General features: G+C 41.7%; 1 protein-coding gene across 7 annotated transcripts in view; it reads right to left on the reverse strand.

The window, feature by feature from the left end:
* Positions 1–480: 480 nt before the first annotated feature.
* Positions 481–23248, reverse strand: part of CREB5 (cAMP responsive element binding protein 5) — a 258063-nt gene continuing 235295 nt past the window's right edge. For 6 of the 7 annotated variants that reach the window (XM_032109033.1, XM_032108995.1, XM_032109006.1 and 3 more), the window contains 4 exons: positions 14855–15178; positions 9479–9706; positions 8389–8497; positions 481–7245 (listed from right to left, as the gene is read on the reverse strand). In XM_032109033.1, coding sequence (XP_031964924.1) covers positions 7082–7245; positions 8389–8497; positions 9479–9706; positions 14855–15178 — 825 coding nt within the window. In that variant the 3' untranslated portion in view covers positions 481–7081. Of the gene's footprint in view, positions 7246–7937; positions 8498–9478; positions 9707–14854; positions 15179–23248 lie in introns of all 7 variants that reach the window. The other variant, XR_004240139.1, reaches the window with a different exon arrangement.

The following is a 23248-nucleotide window of genomic DNA, read 5'->3' on the forward strand; positions in this document are numbered from 1 at the left end:
GCATCACAATTACAGCTAATTAGCCCAGCAGGAAATCCATTTCCAGGCAGCTTTTGGCAAGAGGAGAGCTTGGCGGGATAACAAGCATGGAGTGTATTTTGATACAAGCACACTCCAGCTGCAAGGAAAAGTAAAGTAACAGCTTGTCTCATCCTTATGTGGAGGCCTCATGTCAGGCTCCACCACGTAAGTCTTTTTGTTTGAGGCTTTGCAGCCTCCGTGCTTGGAAGAAGTTCAGAGAACTTGTTCTTACCAAGTCACCTCAGCTGCCGGAGGACAATGGTGAGCCGTAAGGTCTGCACAATGCCTTGCTCCTGCCACCAGGCAGGAGCATACCCTGCACCGTGCTCCTCCTCCAGTTTGGAGGGAGATGAGGGGTCGTAGGTCATAACAGAAATCAGTGAAGAGTAGCTTGGTTTAACTGCAGGAGTTATCTGTATGGTAAAATATCTGGAGTATAGGTACAGACAAACTACTGGATTTATTTGTATTTGAGTGCTTTATTATATTGGAATTGCAGTGATATTATTAACATTTGTACAAATGCACAAAATTCCTTTCTCTTCTAGCTAGAAAGAGATGTAAAAATCTGACCTAGTTGAACAGTCTCAATGAACTCATTGTCCATTTGTAACAATAATGGGTTCACAATGCAACAAAAAGCTTAACATAAAATTAAACATATTAAATGCTGCAGCAAGTATTTACATTTATGTACCAAAAAAAAAGTATCTCCCTCCAGTAAGGAAGGTGGTTGCTTTACATAATAAAACAAACAGACATACAAACACAAAACCTTTGCATACAATACAAACAACCTCAAGCCCAAAACTTACTGTGACAGCACCTTTTTTTAATATAATATATATATATATATATTTATATATAAACTTCGATAGTTTAGGCTTACTCCAAGCAGTGCTAAAAGTTCCTTAAAACCAGGAGAATGGCAATAGTCCAAAGAAGCAATGTTCACTGATGAGTGCTACCCAGTGTTTGAAGAGAGCTGCTACAGAGAGAGGGATACAGAGCTCACGGCCATGGGCTGGGAAACACTTGGGTCCCTATGATAAAGTCCTTGGCAAAACTCTCAGTGGCAATTGTTCTTACTCAGAAGAGCGAATATACCTTTCGTGCAAAGTAGTTTGTCTTGTGGAAGCATGCTAAAGGTGATGTCTGTCAGGGAACTCCTTGCAATCTCAGCTCTGTGGGGTGGGGAAAATATTTCTCTGACATTTCCTAGATTCCAGAAAGGAAGACATTTCCCTTGAAATGCCTAATCAATCCTCCCATCTCCCTTGCTCCAGGACACTGCTGCAGTTTCTGCAAAGCCAGAAGGAGCTTTCAGTCTTCATTCAGAAGGCTGTCACACCGATTTTTAGTCAAGAAAGATACTTGGGTCTTAGACCCTCATGGCATCAGATGGCAGGCTCTGACCATGGGCTTTGTGAACAGTTCCACCAGGTCAAACAGCAATACTAACATTTAACTTGCATAAATGTAGAACTGGAGATCCTGAATCCCAGGTATTACACATTCATCTAAATATAACGAGTTGCAGTTATTGATTCCAGTCCAAGGAGAGCCTGGGAAAGGATCAGATTTCCACTTGGAGAATCAATCTTATCTCTGAGTGTGTGTGAACACTGACATTTTTGGCCTTGTGCAGTTTAGGACTTGTTTTGAAAGCTATGGAAAACCAATAATGGTGAGCAATTTAGCTCTTAAGTGTAAAGCCACTGATAAAACTGAGATAGCTGTAAGCTCTGGGAAAAAAAAAAAACAAAAAGGGGTTATGGATGTAAACAGTCTCTTTTGTCTTTGCAGTAAGATGATCATTCCAGATGTTGAAAAATTGAACCTTTTTTGTTTTTTGGTGTTCAGATTGCTTGAGATTTTATTGCTTTTGTTTGCCTTTAGAAGTTTTTTGTCTCTTCTTTTTTTTTTTTTTAAAGGTGCTGTCCCTAGTCAAGTTATAAGGCAACATATTTTATTGATTCAGAACTCTAATACATAGTATGGCCACTGTTATCACTGCAGCTTTGCAGCTACTGTGAGTTGGACAACAGTCAAAGTGCATCACAATGCACAACAGAGCCAGTCTCCTGACCTTACGATATACAGGACACTTTGGTTCTTGGGATGAGAGATTATAAATGTAGCTTAGATGCCGCCTCACATCATACACATTGCATAATAAAACATTTATATGCTGTCATGAAGAGGGTGTAAAGTCTAAGTCACACTGCAGACTGGCTGGTCTCAGCTTCTCCGCTCGGACAGGTGTGAGAGACAAGTTGTAGATATGCCACCAGTGAAAGCATATAAATGTATCTGGTGCAAAACTTTTACAAGAGTATTTATAAATGATTCAACAAGGGAGAGCAAGAAAGAGAGCAAGAGCTAAAGTGCAATTTTAAAAGAATATAAATAATTGAAATGTAGAAATAAGATACTAATTAGTTGTAACTGGTTTTGTTTTATAGGCACAGTTTAGGTTTTATGTCTACAGATCAATTTTTTCTTCTTCCCCCTCCAGTAATTTTCTCTGATGTATAATGGAGCTTCAATGGTCTAAATCTAAGGAACACTGCTTAGTAAGAGGACTGAAGAGGCAATGATAAGGCAGTATAGTGCAACTCACTATGTGATATTAGACAAGAAATGAGGATGGGGTTAGATCTTCTGTGGTGATGTATAAAATCAGCCTTAAAGAAAAAAAAGCAGAAAAAAAAAAGAAAGACAGGCTTTCCAGTTATACGTTGACTCATGCTTTCTAAAACAAGAAAGCACATTTTCCAATACATAGCAAACAACTGAAGGTTTATAATTTGTTTCATTGTTACAAAAAAAAAAAAAAAAAAAAAAAAAAGAAGGAAAAAAAAGCAGATGCTGCTTTAAGGAAAACATTTAATTCTAGGAATTTCTGTACAACTGACCTCAGCAAGCTTTTCCATCTTAGATGGATGACTTCTGCTTGAGACCCTGAAAGATTAAGATGCACACACACCTAGAGTAGTTTATTGCAAAACTAATATTGTAACTTAAAAAAAAAACCAAACAGATTCTGTACAAGAATACTGTTCAAATGGAATGTGTTAAAATAACATTTATTAATAAATACTTTATAAAATTCTATGTGAATACTAAATTAATAGATTCCTGTTTTAAAATTGCTTTGGTCCTCATGAATTTTCATAAATTCACTCTATATGCTTTTTTTTAAAAAAGGTATTAGCTGCTAAAAAGCACATTTTGCCTAAACTAAAAGGCTAGTTTTCAACACTAAATATTGTTGCTTAAAAAAATATGAATCCTCAAAAGTTGGGCATTTAACAACAGTTATAGCTGGCTTGTTAGTTAACAGGACTGAGTCATTAACACTAAATCCACACGCACTGAGGCACTGAACCATTGACTTTCCACTATTCAGAATATGGGCAGCAGACTTTTAGCTTCGTAGCAGGAATTAACTCCCAACAGCGTGAAATTCTCCATAAATCATCATCATCATCGTCGTTGTCCTTATAAAACACACCATGATAGCACACAAACTACTTGTCTCCCACAGGCAGCGTTATGAATATGGCTTGCATAAATTGACTTGGGGAAGGGGGGCTGGGGGCGTCGGAGCTGGATCGCAGCATCGTTTCTTTCTGATCAAAGTATTGCAGTTGTCCGTGGCTGAGATTTCCAACCTGCTTCCAACGTCACGCACAAGAGATGCTACCTACGGTAACACCTCCTCCTGAGCAAGGCACTGGCCAAGGCTCACCACCCTGCGAGCGCCCTGGAGACTGGATGACGGAACTGGTCTGAGTTGTCCTTCGCTGGCAGTGGGATAGGGCACAGAGCCTGGTGAGCCTGGCAACAGGCTGGATTGGCAGGGCAAGAGAAAAGTGGAGCAGTCTCCAGAAGTAGCTCGTAGCAGGATTCCTCCTTGATGGAAAGAGCCTGGGAAGTGCATTTAGAGTGACGTGCTTAGGAAGAGGCTGCTGCCACTGACCACAGGGCAGAGGGACATCCTGGAGACAGAGGGCTGGGGCTTCTCCCGTAGCCCTTGCTCAGGCAGCCTCCAGTGCCCGGTTGGACCGGCAGCTTGAGGAAAGGCTGCAGGATCACTCCCCTGGAAAACAAGAGCATTTTAATGTGGAAGCAAATCTGATGAATCATATAAGGTGCCTGGTACGGTTGGTCCTTTTCCCGATGATACAGCCGATATAAATATGCTGCATGTTGTCTTGGCCTGTGAACCTGCGACAGAGTTACAAGAAGCAATAGCAAATAGCTTTTCATCCTTTACTTATTTCCACATCACTAGCAAGGATTATACCTAAAGGCCAATAGTATAGAGAGGAGACATTTCATTGTAATTACACATTTAGGCCAACATGTGTGGTTGGCTTGCCTAGTTAGCATTAAAAAAAGAAATAATTGAGCTATATATAATACACATCAGTCAAACTGTCAAGTTGCTGAATTTAACAAAACTTAGGCAAGGTTTTTGTATTTTTTCCTTTTTTTTTTCTTTTTAATGTAGAGGCTTTCATTTTAACAGCTAAATATTTTAATTGAGGAGACTGAATAAAATGAAGCTAAACCGTAATTCTAGTGCAGTGTAGCTCAACTGGGTATTCTAATATTACCAACAACTTTGATTTTTATTTTTTAATGTATTTAAGTGCTACCCATATAGAGGGAAAGTTTTTAAAATTAACCCTGCAATTGCATTTCCTTTTTGATGGTGAACTATGAAATTCAGATGTAGGGGAAATGCTTATTTGGGTTTTTTACATAGTGGATACTCAGCTGGAACATTTTTCTCGACAGCGTATTTGAAAAAAATTCCCTTGGGAGCTGTGATGAAGCAAAACCATTTAGCTATTACAACTGGAGATTAAAAAAAATTATAGATTCAGTATTTAAAACACTTTAAAAGTATATGTTTGTCTAAAATATAATAGAAAATCCTTTACATTTGTATTTTTTCGTAATTTTTTTTTGGTTCTTAGACTATATAATCAAGTCAAGATTTACACTGTACATTAAAAATCTTCTTTTGAATGTATTTGCATAAATGGAAAGCAAGCTGTTAGAGAAAAGAATACTGATAAAAAGTTAGTCACTGAGATAAGAACTAATTCGGCAATGAATGATGCTCAGAAATTTGCTTTCCCTTCCAGACAGGCCCTGCGCCTTTCAGTGCCCCCTCGCTCTTCAGTTTTTTCACTCTTCCTCCTACATGGAGAAGACCCATCCTTTTATAACCCACAACTCCTCTAAAGACCAAAGACACAGTCTTTGAGGAAGAGAGCTTTGCTGCAGAACAAAGTGTGTTCGGGGCTAGAGCATTTTCTGGGAATAATGTGAATTTTGCTATTAAAGATGCAGCTCAGAATGTTTGAACGTTTTTCACCAGCTCGGAGCCTGCTCCCTGGGCGAGCAGCGGGAGGTTTTGCCGCTGACAGATTTGAGAGCAAAATCAGGTCCCCATATACAGCAAGGAAGCATAATTAACTGGCATCATCTCTGTCTGATTTTCCCATCAATCACTGGGACCACTCAGGGATGCAAATCAGTTGTGCTAAGGGGCAGGCTCAGAGTCCAAACAAAAACCTTAATTGTGGCATAAGGCTCTTTTCCAGACCCTCTTTGCAGGACTGTATTTTATCCCAAGTGTGGGACTTGGCATTCTTGCAGCATTTTCTAGCCGCTGCATGCCTTCTAAAAATTATTTGGCATCCTAAAGAACAATTCCTTACCCGTGGTAAACGAGTGTTAAGTGCCATTGAAGTCTGTGAAGCTACGCTGCTGTCTGCCAGCTTGGGATCAGTCCGTGAACGTTTAAAGGAATGCCTGCAGAGAGCAGGTCTTTCCCTGGGAATTAAAAATGGCATTTTTCCAACTGGTCAGAACCATTACACTGATTTATTTCTCATTTATAGCCCATGAAGCCTGAGGCTGTTAGCTTTCATTGCTAGAACAACGCAACCAGGTTAGGGAAAAGAACTTTTCCGAATTATTATATGCTACATGGATTTTCCTACATTAATGACTGGCAGTGCAAAACTTTCTGTGACTCTCAGGTGTTGCTTGCTATGCCTCTACTGCACCACAGAAGCTTACAGGGCTGCATAGCATCAACACAGCTGGCTCACCATCCTGCTTCACCTGTGGCTGTGCTGTTTTCGCCTTTCCCTATTTATTAAAAACACTAAATCAGAAGCATTTGTATTTTTTAAAAGCCAAATGCTTGGCGCAGCCCAACTGCAGGTGAAGAGCTAGTGAAAGCAGCAGCCGTGCCAACAGTTTTTAGGTGGGCTTGAAGTCTTTGCTTGTTCATTACCATTCTTTGAGAAAAAGAGGGAAGTGAGAAAGCCTTGGAATGAAAAAAAAAAAACCCAAGAAAAAAAAATCTGGGAAATGAAAAGTGAAGGGAAAAGGAAGGTGTGAGAATAACTGTAGGAGAAAAAGGCCAGGGTAGGGGAGAGAGGAGAAGGGGGAGGGCTAGACAAAAGAGCACGCTATTTGGGCTTGATTTTGTCCTGAAGCCACATCCTATATAACTGCTCTGAAAGAGGCTCTGAATGCAAGACGCAGTCTGCTGATAGCACAACGCTAACTCTTTTTTATTATGCTGTCAGCAGATGCCCTCGCTCTATATTTATAGCCTAATTACTCCTAGTTACCTATGTTTGACTCTGTTTAATACTTTTCATGCCTCACATTGGCTAACAAGCTGCAGTTTAACACAACTTTGTATTTCTGAGGCTGCAGGCTAGATTGGTGAGAAGGAAACGTGACTATGTACAGAAACAGTTAGGTTTATAAACAAGTAACTGGTACCAAAAAAATGGAGAAAGCACCAAAGCATTTCTCAAGCTGATAGCATATTAATTGCGTAACTCCCTTTTATGTAACTAAGTATAAAAGACATTTTAATAACTATAAAAATGAATAGCCAGAGTCTTTCAAGAACTGAGGAATCTTCCAGGCTTGAGTTACGGTTGCAAATATCCTTAGCAGAGAGGACGCTTTGATACACTACCACACTCCCCCAGCAGTTTCTGATCAACCACTTTTAAAGGATGGGGTTGATGTCTGTTCTGTGGCTGGCGAGCTGGGTGAGAGTGGAGCTTCCCACGACGTCGCTGACGGAGGAGGAGGTCGTTATGGTGTTGTGCTGGATGACTTGCTGCTGGGAGCAAGCTGGGACTGGGCTTGCAGGAGGACTGCTCTCGGGACCTGGGAAGGGATTGAGGGCACAGAGACAACACACGTTCATTTTTCCATCCTAGTAAAAAGGCTAGGCTGGGTGATACTCTTGGAAATACTGATGACCTGAAGCATGCACAAGTCCCAGGATTTCAAAATATAATTACAGTTATCCAACACTCTCTGTCTTAAGATTGTTTTAGTTTTCACAATTCTTTTCAAGCCAACTTCTCTTATATCCACCTGATTTCAGGAGCTGAGACCTTGAAAAAAGTCCAAGACCTTAATGACTGAAACCAATGTTGGGCTAAAAAGTCTGATATCTTAAGGTCTTTAGAATCAGTTGGGATGCTTAAATGCTTTATTTGTTCCAGCAGGAATCAAAATTAGAGTGCAGTGCACTGCAGCACAGAAAATCTAATTCAAGCAACAGCTGATAGGCATGTAATGCAATTATGTATTTTTTTTCTCTGAGTACTGTTAAAGAGACAGATGCATAGTGATGCGGAGGAGAGAAATGGGCTCTATTTTAAGACAATGTCACAATCTGGCAAGCCCTGAGGCTCTTCTAAACTGTTCTAGAGAGAAACAGAGAATTTGTCCCTAAATTACTACACTCACAAAATGCATCGACTAGAAAGAATTGATTCAACGTCTCCGTTAGCTGAGAATTTTTGGAAAAAATAAAAGGAAAGATGAGAGTTAAAAAAGAGTTAACAAACCTTGAAAACCTGCGCCAGGCCTGGTCTGTGCCACTGTCAGAGCACAGTACCATTTTCGCTGGAGGGGACTGTAATATTTTCCTTTTTAACTTTCCTTTTGAGAGTTATTTTAAGGTTCTGGCAGCGCCGTGCCCAGGAGGACTCTTGCAGGTTTGGAGCTGTGAGTTCAAGCAGGATCCTCCACAGGGGAGTGAGCGTCCATCCGTGTGCATCTCCTTGCCGAAAGGAGGGGTGGGGAAGACTAGCTCTGCTGAGTGGGATGCAAACCGGGGCTTTTTTGGTTTTGAGCGGGGCTGGATAAGTAAGGGCAGGAGATTGGATGGCTCGGATGATGTTTGAGAAGACAGGTTCAAGTGATAATATGACAAAGAAGGGGTTCTGGAGGGAAGAACTGGAAGGTTTGCTTTCCTGTGAGGAGTGTGGAGACAGCGCAAACATACCAGCTACTTACTTAGATATCCTTGTGATTCTTTCTGCATAGCTGTTATCGGACAGTCTTTATGTGTTAACAATAACTGTTTCAGCTGTGCTACCTCATTTTTCAGCATGGAAACCTCGTTCTAGAAAAGAAGGAGAGGCTTTGGTTAGCAACGAAGTTTAAACCAGGCTGTTCCACAAAGCTTAAACTCAAGAACACAAAACCTGCTCCATAACTTTGAAAGAACTGCAATAAAAGGTATTCAGGTGCTTGTGTGCTGGATTTATGTTAACATTTGTCAGTGACATTATTTTGTAACCTCTGAAGGCAGTCTGGCTTCCAGATTTGGTGACATAAACTGACAGATGAACTAACTTCCCAGCACCAGAGATACTTAAGGCAGTGTTTCAATCTACTTGGGAAATACTCGGACTCTCTGCATGAGGCCAGGTGGCACACCCGTGGGGTCAAAGGCCATATTGCTGTGCTCAGGGGTATGGTGGCAGGACTGCTGTCACCTACAGCTCGGCTGCAGCCAGTGCCTGGGTGCTGCTCACACCTCTGGGTTTTGTGGGAGAATGTTTTGGAGGAGTGCCATGCTACAAATGGTTTTCTGCCCTTGGCAGCACACAGGCACACTTCTGCATGAAGCAGAAGTACTGTGCCCACCATAAGAAGGACAGCACTGTAAGAAGGGCTTTTGTTACCGTATTCATGGTATTTTCATCTATCCAGTTGATTTTCCTCACTGATAGACGGTGACAGTGCTTCTATCTCACTGGTTTTGAATGAGGGTTTAACTACATGCCCTGCTCTGAAGAAATTTTTTACAGTCATGTTAATGGCATTTCAAAAAAAATCCCCACAAAAAGCAGTGACAAGGAAAGAAAATAAATACAACTCCATCTAGTGAAGGCTTCTAAATCCCAAGACAGCTTTTTCCTGGCTTATCCTGCTAAAATGTAATTATTTCTTTAATTGAAGCACACACGTCTTGATTAACAGACTGATTATGCCTGAGCTCCCACTAGGAACTGGCTGTGCGGGGGTAGCCCCAAAGGCACCGTCAGTCAAGCACAAAGAGCCCCTCTGTGTCTTCAGGGGTGCAGACAGTGGCTCGCACCTGAAGCTGCATGTTTGTCTGGGTGAGCTCTTCTGCTTTCTTTTCCAGTGACATCACCCAGACCTTCCTCTTCTGTCTGCAGCGCGTGGCAGCGGCTCGGTTCCTTTCCAGAAATTTCCGCCTCCTCTCATCTGGGTCTTCGTCCACCACCCTCCTCCGGCGACCTCCAGTCGGCTGCGGTGGCTGTATCGTCTGTGTGGGCTGCATCTGCTGTGCTGCCGGCGAAACCTGCAGGGCAAGAAGAGGTTTTGCAGGGGGTGGTGAGGGGGGAAAGTTACAGAGGGGGATGCTGAAATGGGAAGGGAGATCTCATACACTCGGCCTGCTCCCCAGCAAGGTCTGCAACAGGCTCAAGTCAAAAGTTGCACCAGATGCCACTGAAAGCAGCTGGTGGCAAATCCTTACCATGGTCAAAGTAGAGATTTTTTTGAAACAATCCTCTGAACATTTTTTTTCCCCTTGAGTTAGTTCTTAAAAACATTGACTTAGATGCATTCTCTGCCACCACCTGTTTCAAACCTGAAATGTCCAGTTTCTCTCAGGATCTGTTTTCATCAAAGCACAGGACTGTAGTGGCCTAATTTCTATCTCTCTCTTTCTCCTCCCCACCCCCAATTGCCTCCAAAATTTTAGGCCATTTCTATTTCCCAAGCTTCACCATCTTCACTTCAGTGTTTGTCATCTCTGGAGCCAGGAGCTGCAGAGCTCTTTGCACCTGCATGGAGCTGGGAAGCAGTGGGCTGGGATCGCACAAGGCCAGCAGACTTCACTGCCCCTCAGGGGCAAAAAAATAATTTAGGTACCTGAGCTTGAACCTATGTTTTGATATCATGGCACTGTGTGGAGAAGGGATATTCCTTTTATCAGAAGTTTCCATTTGACCTCTGTGGATGCTATACTCCTTTTTATTCAATTTATCCCTAGCTTTGAGAGTAGAAGCGCACCACATCCAGCCCACTGCTACAAAACTATGGAAAAAGAATGTGTTTATGCTTTTTCAAGCAGGGGAGTATTGATCCTGCTCCTGAGAGTAACTGGACCACAATATTACAGAAAAGGTGCATGGTAGGGGCAGTCCCATGTAAACTATGCTCTGACTGCCTCCTGGGCAGATGGAACATGTCCATGTCCCTGTCAGGAACCAGCACCAGATTTAATGTTCGACTGCCTGGGAATAGGTTTTTGGACTGCTTTCCTGCCTCTCTGTGGCACTCAGGCTATGGGGCTCTGGAGACACCCTGTGTCTCCCTCTGCTTGGGGTCTGGGAACCCAATCCATGGATCCTATTGCTCACACTAAGCTCACATTGCTGCTGCCACTCCTGCATAGTCTGGAACAGTCTGGAAACTTGAATTGTTGACTCAAAATTAATCCTCTTGTTCTGGCAAAGGCCCAAACCTCCAAGGTGCTTCCTTTTGACTCCAGGGAGTGGACGTACTCAGAGCTTTGTCAGACTGAGCCCTGAATTTCAATTGCCGCAATTAACGTGTTCGCCTAACACCTCCGTCTGTCTCAATTAAAATGATACTATCGTCTTGAGTCTTGCGAAGTTGAGGTGGCTTTTCTGTCTATAATATAGTTTGCTCCCTCTCCCAGCTGACTTGTGGCAATTACAATGGCAATTTTATGTGTAATTATTCTCTGCATCTGATAACGCTTTTTGCGTAAAGTCAAATTTATTCCCAGCTTTATGTTGCACTGTCAGGGAATCTCTCTCTCACAGGAGCAGAAAAAAAGTTTTGAAGAATAACCTTCTAAAAATAAATAAGCCACCCCACATTTTCTGACTGATGTTTAAAATTTCAGCTTGCATGAACTCCATCTGTTTGCTGATAAAATCTTCAACCTTCTGTCCACACTGAGGGTTGGAGTGCCAGATCCATGGCAGCTGCAGTGGGCACAGCCCCCATTCTCACCAGCATCCCCTGGCTTCTGCCGGGAGATCACTGCCAAGGGATTCCAGCTGCTCCCTGTCCACCAGGGCCGGGAGTGCTGCCTCTTTAGCAGTATGTCTGAGTGCAGAGGTCTCAGAAGTACCTTTTAATGTTGACATCTCATCAAAGACCTTTCATTTTTCACATGTAACACCTTTCCAGACTTCAGAGATCTGTTATTTATGTTTCCTTATTGCTTTTTGCTCCTTTTCCGTTCAGCTTTAAAATTTCTTGTTTCTTAACTCTCTCAGTGGAGTCTGGTACAAAGGCAGAAAAAGGTAACTATAAAATTTTAATTATTTTTTTAATTCCTCTCTTATGGTCATTTTCTCCTGAATAACTAGTGAGTAATTTTGTTTTCAGAATGTGCCAGGCAGTCTCTAGGTAGTCAGAGTGCATTTTCAGAACAACAAAATCTTCTCTCCATTTCAGGCAGATATTAATTATAAGGGCTGCCATTATTCCACTAATAATGTCATGTGGGATAATTAACTGACTCTTACTCAATAGCTCTTAACCCTGTTAAATTATATCTTAGTAACCATCTAAGCATCATTCTCTAGGAGGATTTCACTGCCCTGCCTAGGACATAAGAAAGAAAATGAACTAAATATAAAATTTAGGCTAATTTTGGTTTTGTTAGAGGATGCTAATCATGTATCCGTAACGAAGACAAACACAGGACAGCTAAGAGACTGAAATGGCATTCAAACCCCTACTCTGCTTGAGCTATCACTCTGGCAAGTTTGATATAAAGAAATCTTTAGAGGACCAATGCAGAATAATAGTATAATTTTTGTAGTAGTTGAGGCAACATAGCTAGAACTTGGTAAAATATCTCACTTTCTCAGAAAGATACCTATCAGAAGGTGATTTCTACTTTTATGCCTGATCCAATATTTCTTTCTGTTCTTTGCAACTTACCACAAAACTAATACCCATTCACTCATTCTGTGAAAGCATAATTCCTTGGGCTCCTGTGTATCAAAATGGTAGCTGAAAAGCATGAAATGAATTCTAACATTACAGAAGGGCACGGTGTAGAATAACAACAGTCTCGGCATGGGAGTATGCAGCTTACAGCAGCATGGACTGTGCTGTCATTTGGCAGGTGGTTTGGAATGGAAGAATCAGAAGAATAAGGAGGTTAATAATTAGTAAATCGCACCATAAAATTAACGTCTGCTGGAGCAATCTGATCCCCAAAGAGGCCATTACCATGGGGACTATGGATGAGCTTTGAAAGTAATAACTATGTGGTTATTACTCAGCAAGCCCTTCTTTTCTCCCCTCTGATGCATCTGTTCAGAAATCCCTACTGCCTTTGCACCAGAGGAGCAGATGCACAGCAAGAGCTCTGCTGCCTGGGGAAGCCACTGACCCTAGGATTCCTACTCCACCACCCTCTGTACAATCCCCTTGGTGACACTTACACCATGGACAAGGTGAAGACCTCCTTGATCCCTCATGAGGTCTGTTGCCTCCAGTGGCATGGCAAAGCTTATCTGACTGCACAGACCCAGCTCCAGACCCTGTGTGGTGCAGGGGCACACAGTGACCCTGACACAGCTTTGTGGCTGCCAGTCAGCCTACCTGCCCTGGTGCCTGTATCTCTTCTTGCCTGCCTGAGTCTTTAGTGGTGCCTAGCTAGCAGGGAATATGAAGCACAAGAAATTGAAGCTGTCCTAACTGTGTGAAAAAGCCAAGGTCCCTGTTCAAGTCAGTCTAGAGGAGGGCTACTGGCTCACTGATCTTATCCTTAAAACTGTGAGGTTTTTTTTCCCAACAGCTGTTTTCCCTGGTAGTTTTCTCCTCACCCATTTAAAGTGATGCTGTGGATGTTTTGCAGCAGTGCTCCATACCATGGGATCTGATGCCCTCAACTGCATTAACGTGTTTATCCTCCCAACCCCTCAGTGAAGGTTAAATGATTTCCCCCATCTCATCCACAGAGTCCTCAGTTGGCTAAGCACAACTTTATCCTCACTCTCTCAGGGATCTCCAGTACAGCAATCAGGTTACTTTTGGTTTCTCTGATATGAGATAATGTCTTTTTATTGGAGTTTTTAAACAACTCCAAGGAAAATAACTCATTAACAGATGGGAAAATAATTGAATTCACAAAGTAAAAACTGAAGTAAACTTAGGAAAGCTCTGGACATCTTCTCACCGGGGAGTCTGCTGCTCTCTTACTTAGACTGTTTCTCTAAAGCTGACAATTCATTTTACATTAGCAAATACTTTAGGGAAATCCCATGTGCTTGCAGACTCTCCTGTAATAAAGCTAGATGTTAGTAAATAGTTAATGCTGTGGGACACTGGGATGTCAGCCAAATACTCTCATTTTCTTTAATGTTTTCTAAGAGCTTGTCTGAAAGGTATTTGCAAGCAACACAATACTTCACAGATTCAACTTCTTATGGCTGGCATTCCTTTTTGTCCTCACATTCTATGCACTGCCTGTTTGTCTTCCTTAACTTTGCTCTCCAGACCTGCCATGTTACAGTAACTGCCCCCAGAGCTTTATTTTTCTGGTACGATCCTGATGCAGAAGCCTATCATCTTAAGACATTAATAGAATTCCTCTTAAAATTGACTCTGCTAAAGTTTGTGCTTGCTAGCTCATTAGTTCAAGAAACATTCAGTTCAAATATCGAATTATCCAAATTGCTGAAGCCAATATACGTGGTGCAGAAATTGAGTCCACCTCCTTCAGTGGAGACCTTCACTGACTTGTCACATGAATACAAGTCTAAATTGCCTTCTTTGTTTAAGTCTCTCTCCTTGGGCTGGCTTCACCCTCTTTTTTCTCCTGTCACAACATGTACCAACTGCTGCCTGCACTCACGGCTAATCTTGGCTTTCTCTCATGCTATGCAGATGTCTGTCCTGTTCATAGGGTCTGGATCATTTAATCTTTTCCTCTAAGCTGGTGTATCTTACCTTTAAACTACCTCTAATATCTCCAGTCTTGAACACCCTCCCCCGGCCACACACACACACCAGTGCCATTTCATTTCACTAACGACTTTGTTATGTATTTCTGCAGGTAGAACTCATACAGCTTGTTAAATCTTGGCCTGAGAAGTTCAGGTTCAAGCACATTAAGCAACATATGTAATATCCCAATCTCTGTAATAAACCTCATCCATAAAAGGATATGTGGCAATCTGCAGAGCTCAGAGCACTGAAAAGCCTTGGAGCTCCTTATAAAGTAAGAAATTACAAATGTGTAGTAAATTAGGCAGCAAAACAAGTTGTTGCTTCACTCCATTTTCTAAATAAAATTTGAGCACCCCCGTCACCATTAGCAGACATTTACAAGCAGCCTGAGGGGCTTGTATCTAACAAGACATGCATGCAAGAAGAAACAATACAGAGATCAGGCTTTAACTCCACCAAACAGCAAAACCCAGCGATGCAGCAGGACATGAAGGTCTACCTGTGCTTGTCCGCCCGAGTGCAGCGGGGGGTGCGGTGAGGTCTGGTGGTGTGCCGGGTGTGCGTGAAGGTGCGAGTGGGAGTGGTGGTGGGGATGGTTCTGCTGGTGATGAGGCTGAGGATGAGGATGGTGTGCCGGATGCTGGTGCTGATGCGGGTATGAATGATGAGGTGGCAGTGTCTGGTGCTGATGAGGATGTGAGTGCATATGATGGTGTGGCGTCTGGTCCTGTCGCGAGCTCATCATTTCCATCATGTGGCCCATGGTGTTCATATTCCCATTCGACATGGCGGCAGGATGATGAGTCAGTGCTGCCTTCAATCTCTGGAACAGAACAGGGCAGAAAATTCAACATTCATACATGGTGATCTGACCAGTCAGAAATGCTGTTGCAGAAATGGTGCCTTGTCTTGTGTTTTGAGATTTATCTAGTTTTTCTCTTGCTGCTCCCTTGATAAGAGGCATCTTATTTCAGTTTGAGAAAGAACATATTCTTGGGCTGTTATCTAGTTTTCCACTGCAAATATTTAAAGATATATACATCTGAATTGAAATCTAACAGTTACACATTTCCTACTGTGCTTCTGAGGAAAAATAACTCTCTCTCTTTGGCTAGCTCAGTAGGATTACCTTCATCAAGCTTGTAGTCTTGCAACTTTTAAAAATGGAAGTCTGATTAAAATAAAAAATGCAACAAAGTGCCCGTCCTGTTTTTACTTCAGATATTATTTGAAAGACTCATTGGAAAATATGTTGCATTGACGTGTTTTTCAAATTCAGGTATACTAGTACCCAACCTGTTATTTCATTAGAAAGACGGAAAAATAATGAGGGTGGCCTCAACCTGATCCTCCTTCTTTGCTGAAAAGTTCAAGCGTGTGTTGTCCTGTTATCCCATGCTAACCTCTCTGTGTTTTGTACTCCACATGTCACTGGATTGAGCTCTGGAATCTGACCAGGGCAAAACTTTCCTTAGTATCAATGGGATTTGTCCACTTTTACCTGAACACAAACACCTAAAGGCCAGTGGGAAAGGTTGAAACATTCTGGACTGCAGCATAGGGCCTTTGTGTACAAAGGATATTGTGGAAATACAGAGTAAAAAAGTTCCCTTTCAGCACAGTTACAGGGTCATCCCAGAGTCATGAGCTGTACTGGCATACAGACACCTTGTTGGTGTCATCTGACCCTCGGACTACTGAAATCACTGGCATCCTACAAGAGTGTGCCAAAGGCAGAGCCTCACAGATGCCGGCTAGGAGAAGGGTTTCTTCCAAACCCATAGAAACCTCCTTCATATCCATGGTTCTGCATCTTGCTCAACATGGAACATTATCTACAGCAGCCACCCAAGACCTCTTTAACTCGTTGTATTTTCAAGGAAGTCAATTGATCTACTCTCACTAATGCAAGTAATTAGCAGAATATGGTAAGATAAGAAAGAAAGGAAGGAGGAGCATGGTATCACTTGATGCCAGACCAGCATGATTTGAATAACCCATCAACTACCTCATAATTCATTATCCAGCCAGAGGATAGAACGAATAGCAGAGAGCTCATCAGTAAGAGATGTCACCGTAGGACAGTCAGTAGAAAAAATGCTAGGAGTGGTAGGAGGCACAGAGTTGAGCCTTTCCCCATAGCAATATCTATCTGTGGGTCACATATGATTGTCAGAAGATCCTATAAGCCAATATGACTAAAAACTGCCAGCAGAGGAAAAATGACCAGGCTGAACTGCATTTGGTTCTGTCTTTAAAGCAAAAAGAGTGACTGCCAGAACACTCAGAACCTATAGATGGGGATTTCAGTCTATTTTATATTGAAATAACATCTGTCTGTTGCAACACTGCAAGGCCACAGGTAAAGGCTTCTATGTTCCAAGACATTACTGTACTGTGTTTGTACAACTGTGAGTGAGAAAGAAACAAATTCTTAATGGAAAAAAAATAAAAATAGAGGAAAGAAAAGAACGTTGTGGAAAGCAAAAAGAAGTAACATTCAATTAAAAGTGTCATCCTCAAGTTTTTGTATCCACGAGCTTTTTCAGACTTCATGAAGGTCATTCTACTGAGACACTCTAATAGATCTATTAATCTAAATTTGGTGACTTCTTTCACTAATGATCAATTGTCTGACCAAGACTTAATAAAATATATATATATATATTTGCAAAACATATGCAAGAACGAAGTCTGAACTGATGACTTTTAAGAAGTTTCCTTAAGAAAGTCTATCAAATCATAACTAAGTGGCATGTGTCCCATCCTGACGATCTTCTCAAAAATAGAGATCAAGGTGACTGTGCCAGTGAGGTTAAGTACCTCCTTCCCTACCTCTAAAGTTAAAACAGAGGTCAATCTAATATCAATAGCAGTAACCCATCCTGGCCATCAAATGGAGGACTGGAACAGCTGCTGTCCTTAATGTTTCTGAATTCAAGTGCTACCATGGTTACTGCAAGCAGCTCCTCACAATGCTCAGAATAATTGGTGTTACCTAGGAGTGTATTAGGAAAAATACGGGCAGAAACACATTAATAAGCCAAGTCTTTCTCTGTGTCATGTTTCTTCAAAACTCACTAAGACCTTTTTCATGGAGCTGAGCCACCATGCACGTCTAAGACAAAGCACCAACAAAAGCTGTTGTCACTTTGTTTTCTGAATCTAAATGCAAAATAACCAAGCTCTCATTAGCCAGCAGTTTTGTGTGATGAATACCTTACAAAATCTACCATGTCTGTATTTGTCAAAGACCTCTGAAACCGAACTACAGTATGTCTTCTAAACTGCAGACTTTCAAAGCAAAAAAAAAAGGAGGGAAAAACTTAATCTGCGAATAAACATTTTTTTTCAGCTGTAAAAACTGAGGCTTACTAGTGTGGCACAACTTCAAGGAGAATAAATTATTTTGTTTTCTTTCCATAGCCCTTCTACCACATCCATTTATTTGAGATAGCAAATCAAGAGAGACAGTGAGAGGTCTGACATGCAGCTGGTTTCAGTCAATAGGGGTCATTTCCACTTGGTCTGTGTATTTAACAAGCTCCTTTTTCACTGTTCCCAATGGGAGGGTGGGCCAGCTGCCCTGGATCCCAGTCCTGGTAAGAAACCAGCTCTCTACATCATCCTGTCCCAGGGCAGCAACAGCCATCGCCTCCCTTTAACTTCATGCTTAGATCAGCTCCACAGCAGCGAGAGTCCTGTCCATGTCCACATCTGGAGCAGGCTAAATCTTCCAATAACCAGTCACTGCTGCCCATCAGAAACATTCAGGGAATGACAAACTTTTTTTTCATTTGGTCTTCAGTGAGATCAATTGTTTTTGATGTTTTAGTTAGAGCAGAAGGAGGGAAAATCACCAGAACTTGGTAAACTCTTTGCACTGGGTATGTGTAGCACTCGAAGGGCAAGCTGCAGTATTGTTATTGTTTCTTTTATGTGTGCTAATTGCAAGCAGCTGTTTCAGTTTAGTGTCAAATAAAATCCGATGGCATAAAAGTTGAGCTTGCTGGACTGACGACACTACCAAATCCCCTCTAGAATGAAGTGGTAACCCAGGATCCAATTCTGCGGCCGTTCAGTTTTTTCAGGAACTGTGTGGCTGACTCCACCAGAGCCCGCTGGGACCTGGGAGTTTGCAAATTGGGACTGAAACAGAAGACTTGCTACTCAGACCTGTCTTCACCTAAACCTGAAATATCTGCTAGCCTCATACCAGTGACTTTTAGGGCACAATCCCTTTTTTCTCCCTTTTACAAGTCAATTTTAATAAAAAATCCCCACCAACCTCAAGCCAAGAGGAAATGCAGGTGCTCACCTTTCCTGACTTTTGCCCCTTACTGATTATTTTTACTATTTTATCAAAGTAACACAGTGACCAACATCAGTTATAGCTGATTTCCATGCAGTCATGACATCTCAATAAATGACTGTGAGTGACACAGACAGCAAGAGAAATCTTTCACGGAGAACAGCCTGCTTTGCCTCTGATCAAGTGAATAAATAAAATTCCCTTTTGATCCTACAGGAAGTCAGAAGCACATATACTGTCATCTTTGATGCTGAGGAGGAAATAGAGGATACTGGTGCTTCACAGTATGAGCATTGTGTTCCCTGTACAGAACAGGGAACTATTCCTTGTGGCAATGCCCCTAACTGTCTCATTTACTCTGAAGCTACCCCACTGAATGCCATATGAAGGTAACACCTCAAAGAAGTTATCATTGTACCTGGAGTACTGGGGGTTTTTGGGTACAAGAGAGTTTTCACAGTGTTTCCCCCATCTAAAGACTGGCATCATGGTGCAGTGAATTGCTTGATGCTTTTATCAACATAGATCATAACTTATACACTGAACATCTTTGGACAAATCCCAAGCCTGCCAAAAATGACCTTCAAGCATTTGAGATCCTGAATGAAAAACAATATCAGCTTCCCTAACACTTCTGCTATTCTGGATCTTGCTGCTTTCTGATTTTCCTCTATTGCTTCCTAATCTTCCTATGTGTATTTCAAAGTTGCCTTCGTTTTTGCCCTGTCTTTCTTTCTCAAAAATTGTTAGTGAAAAACAGACAGAACTTTTTTCAGTTTGTTAAAACAAGAAAACAAACAAACAAACAAACCAAACCTGTAATTTGGAGGTTGCTTTTCCCACATTTAAAAATGCAAATAATAATTTTGCGGGTTTCATATGCATATTAATACTTATAATGCTTAATAAATATTTTTAATATTTATATAATGCTATATTTAAAACAGGATATACATCTTATATGCCAAAATCTTTGTATGACTATAAAATGCAACTTTCTCCCCTTCATCTCTCAATGGACAAGAGACAACAATCTTCAATTTTACAGGTGCTCTGTGCTTGCATCAAACAATAAGCTATTATAACACCCAGTTGAATTTTAGGTTGGGATAGACATGGAATGATGAATAGGACTGAATTGTTCCAAATAAATATGCATTGCTGCACTCAGAAAAAAGCTCTCTTCCCTTCTGATCGGCATGCCCAAATCCCACTAAACTAGAAAGAGACAAGGCCAGCTGCAGTATCTAGTTAATGTCTGGTATATTCTTATCAGGAGATTATATCAGACCCCTGTAGGCACATGAAATATGATCTCAAAGACATTTTTTTGCACTAGTGACTGTGATTCTAGTCCCTATTATACAAGGGTTTAATAAAAGTTCCCCACAGGGGACAGAAGACTCTAGAGAAGGGTGGGAAATCAGAAAGAATTACAGACATCAAGCACTGCCACACATCTGCAATTCGGTAGCAACCTCAGGGTAATGAGCTTGTTTAGCCAAACTTCATGGCAAGCATAGCATTGACTTCGGTGTCAGTAATACTGTTTTCTCATCTGCAATAGTCAAGCTTTCCTTTTTACTCTAAGCATCATACCCAAATATACAGAGTTAAGCCAGTGACAGCTAAAGCTGTGAACAGAACTTCACCCAGTGTATTTCAGAGCATCACATGGAATTTTATCCTTTCCTTTAACTATGACTGCGACAAGAGAACTTAGCATAAATGTCACCCAGGTCTTTTACAGCTGGCTGCTGACAAGCATTTCACAGTGTAAATAACAGAAACCACTCTTCGTAAATGTTCCACTCACATTCATAAAAGTAAATTGGAAGCGATTCATCTCCACTCAATAAGTGCTCACTTGTGCTCCACTCAAGAACTGCAGATACTTACGAGCACATTCCAGAGACTGGCAATTAGAAAGTCTCTGCTGCCACATTAAATGCTTTCTCCTACATTTCTTGTGCAGTAAAATACAGTTCTGCCTATTGGCGGAAGGAGGAGTAAGATGTGTGCGAAGGACATCAAATCCAGAACTGAAGTGACACATTACACTAATGTAAAGAGAAAAGTGGGATACATTTAATTCCCAACTTGCCAGTAACGAGTGCCAAATTGCTAATCTTCTAATTATTCTCAGGCTGTTTGGCAAATCTGAATTATACTTTTCCCTCCTTTTGTGCTTTCTTCCCTACTTAGTCAGCTTTTGTAACAACATGAACAATGGATCGTCATCCAGCCTTCAATGCAGCTCAGCCTCTAATAAAAACAACAAATTTTCTCCCTTGTGTTTCCAAATGCAAACTGAATTAAACTTCAGCAGAAAGCAGCAAGAATCAAGTGCAAACAATCAAAGCAGCGACAAAACTAATAGACGTCACGCTGCTCAAGGACAGGTCAGCTGCAAGAGCTGCTTCAGTGTCCCTGAGCGGGGCACAGAGGAGCTCTGAGCAGCCACGCTGGCCGCTGACATCAGTCCCAGTGACGGATGACTCTCTGCACGACTGCCAGTTTTAAGCAATCCAATGCAGGTCGAAGCCAGGGTGGCCCAAGGGTATTCTGTCGGAACTGCCATCTTCTGGTGATGGCATTTCATTGAGAACAGCCACGGCTCCAGGGACAGCAGAAAACATAAGTGAGTTTACATCCCAGCTCCACCCAGCAATTTCCTTCTGCTCATCTCAAAACACCTTGCAAAAGAGATAAGTACCAATATCCTTGTGCAATGCACCACCTTTTTAAGGATTTGAAGAAGACTAAATTCTCTGTTCCTATTCTACATGCATTTTTAATGAACAAGTAAATTATAATAAAGACAGAAAATACACTGGAAGGATGGTTTATATTTCTCACTATATACTATTTCTTGCATGAATCATTTCTCACATCAGTATTAAACAACTGGATTTGATTTGCACAGGAATCAGGAAATGTAAAGTTCAAAAAATCAAACCCTTAATTCCCACCAAGTCTAAGTCAATCCCTCCATGTGTATCCATGGCAAGGGATATTTAATTATGTAATCACACAAAAGGCAGCAAAGTGATTTATTACTGGCAAATGGTGTCATGTAATTTCAACATACAATACCAATGGAAGGATCCAAAAAATACAACCAACTTCTGACTGATTTCCCCACTGTGTGCCAGAGTCCAAAAGACAAGCTGCTACTTAGCTGCTACCTACCCCTGGAGAGGCCAGTTTCTGACAGCAAAACGCCTGACACTTGAGGATTAATTACCTGTGCCTGTGTGATGGTTTTGTCTGGGACAGACTTAATTTTCTTCATAGTAGCCGGTATGGGGCTGTGTTTTAGATATGTGCTGAACACAGTGTTATAACACACTGCAAGATTTTTGTTATTTCTGAGCAGGGCTTGCACAGCATCAAGGCCTTTTCTGCTTCTTTCACTGCCCCACCAGCTGGCAGGATGGGAATGCACAGGAAGTTGGGAGGGGACACAGCTGGGACAGCTGATCCCAACTGACCAAAGGGATGTTCCATACCATCTGATGTCCTGCTCAGTATATAAAGTGAGGGGGAGTAGAAGGAAGAGGGATGTGCTCAGAGTGATGACATTTGTCTTCCCAAGTCACCATTATGTGTGATGTGGCCCTGCTCTCCTGGAGATGGCTGAATACCTGCCTGCGCGTGGAAGTCAATTCATTCCTTGTTTTGCTTTGCTTCTGTGTGACTTTTGCTTCACCTATTAAACTGTCTGAATGCCAGTTCATGAATTTTCTCACCTCTATCCTTCTGAATCAATCCCCCATTCCACCAAGGGAAAGGGAGCTAGCAGCTTTGTGGGGCTGAGTTGCAAGCTGTCAGTATGCAGGCACATACCAACTCTAGTTCTCCATATAGTCAGTCTTTTGCTTACTTAGTCCGCCAGGTTAATCTATGGGCTATTCCCATGCATGCTACGCTGTGAGCTGAGGAAAACACAGAAAAAACAGGCAGCAATAAAATCACCCAGTGTTAATCACACTCTGTAAGACCCTATGAAAACTTGGGCTTAAGGGAACCTGAGTCTGTACTGCCCATTTTCCGGATCTTTTCTCTTAGATCCATTTTAAAGCTCATTCCCAAGCCGAGGGACCACAGATTCTTTTTTCACATTGGACATAAAGCACTTCTAGAGAAGTACCTAGCAGAGGGGTTGAAGCTCAGGTCTTCTTCACTCCTGCAAGCAAATGCTTTAACTAAGTTTCTAAAATCATGTTCCATGTTCCAGTACAATGCAAGGGGGAAGTACAGAAGCTTGTACAGCGCTTGCATTGCTATATCTATATATATCTTGCCTGAGAACACAGGCACATTTATGATTGTACTAAATGAGAAAAGTGGGAATTGATTTCAGAGGAAGTTGGGGAATTTCCTATACCAGCCAGATAAAGAGCAAATCCTCAAATCAGAGCATTCTAACAATGCAAGGAACACTGGGTTTGCATATTTTAATCTGTACTCAGAGATCAGATGGGATTAGCACTGCAAAAATTTCTCCCTACAGAATACTGCTCTGAAGCCATGAGACCCCTTAATGTGTACTTCAGCTTTTTGATGACAATGCAAATT

The sequence above is a fragment of the Corvus moneduloides genome, chromosome 1 (genome assembly GCF_009650955.1).
Source record: "Corvus moneduloides isolate bCorMon1 chromosome 1, bCorMon1.pri, whole genome shotgun sequence".
NCBI classification, from domain to species: domain Eukaryota; kingdom Metazoa; phylum Chordata; class Aves; order Passeriformes; family Corvidae; genus Corvus; species Corvus moneduloides.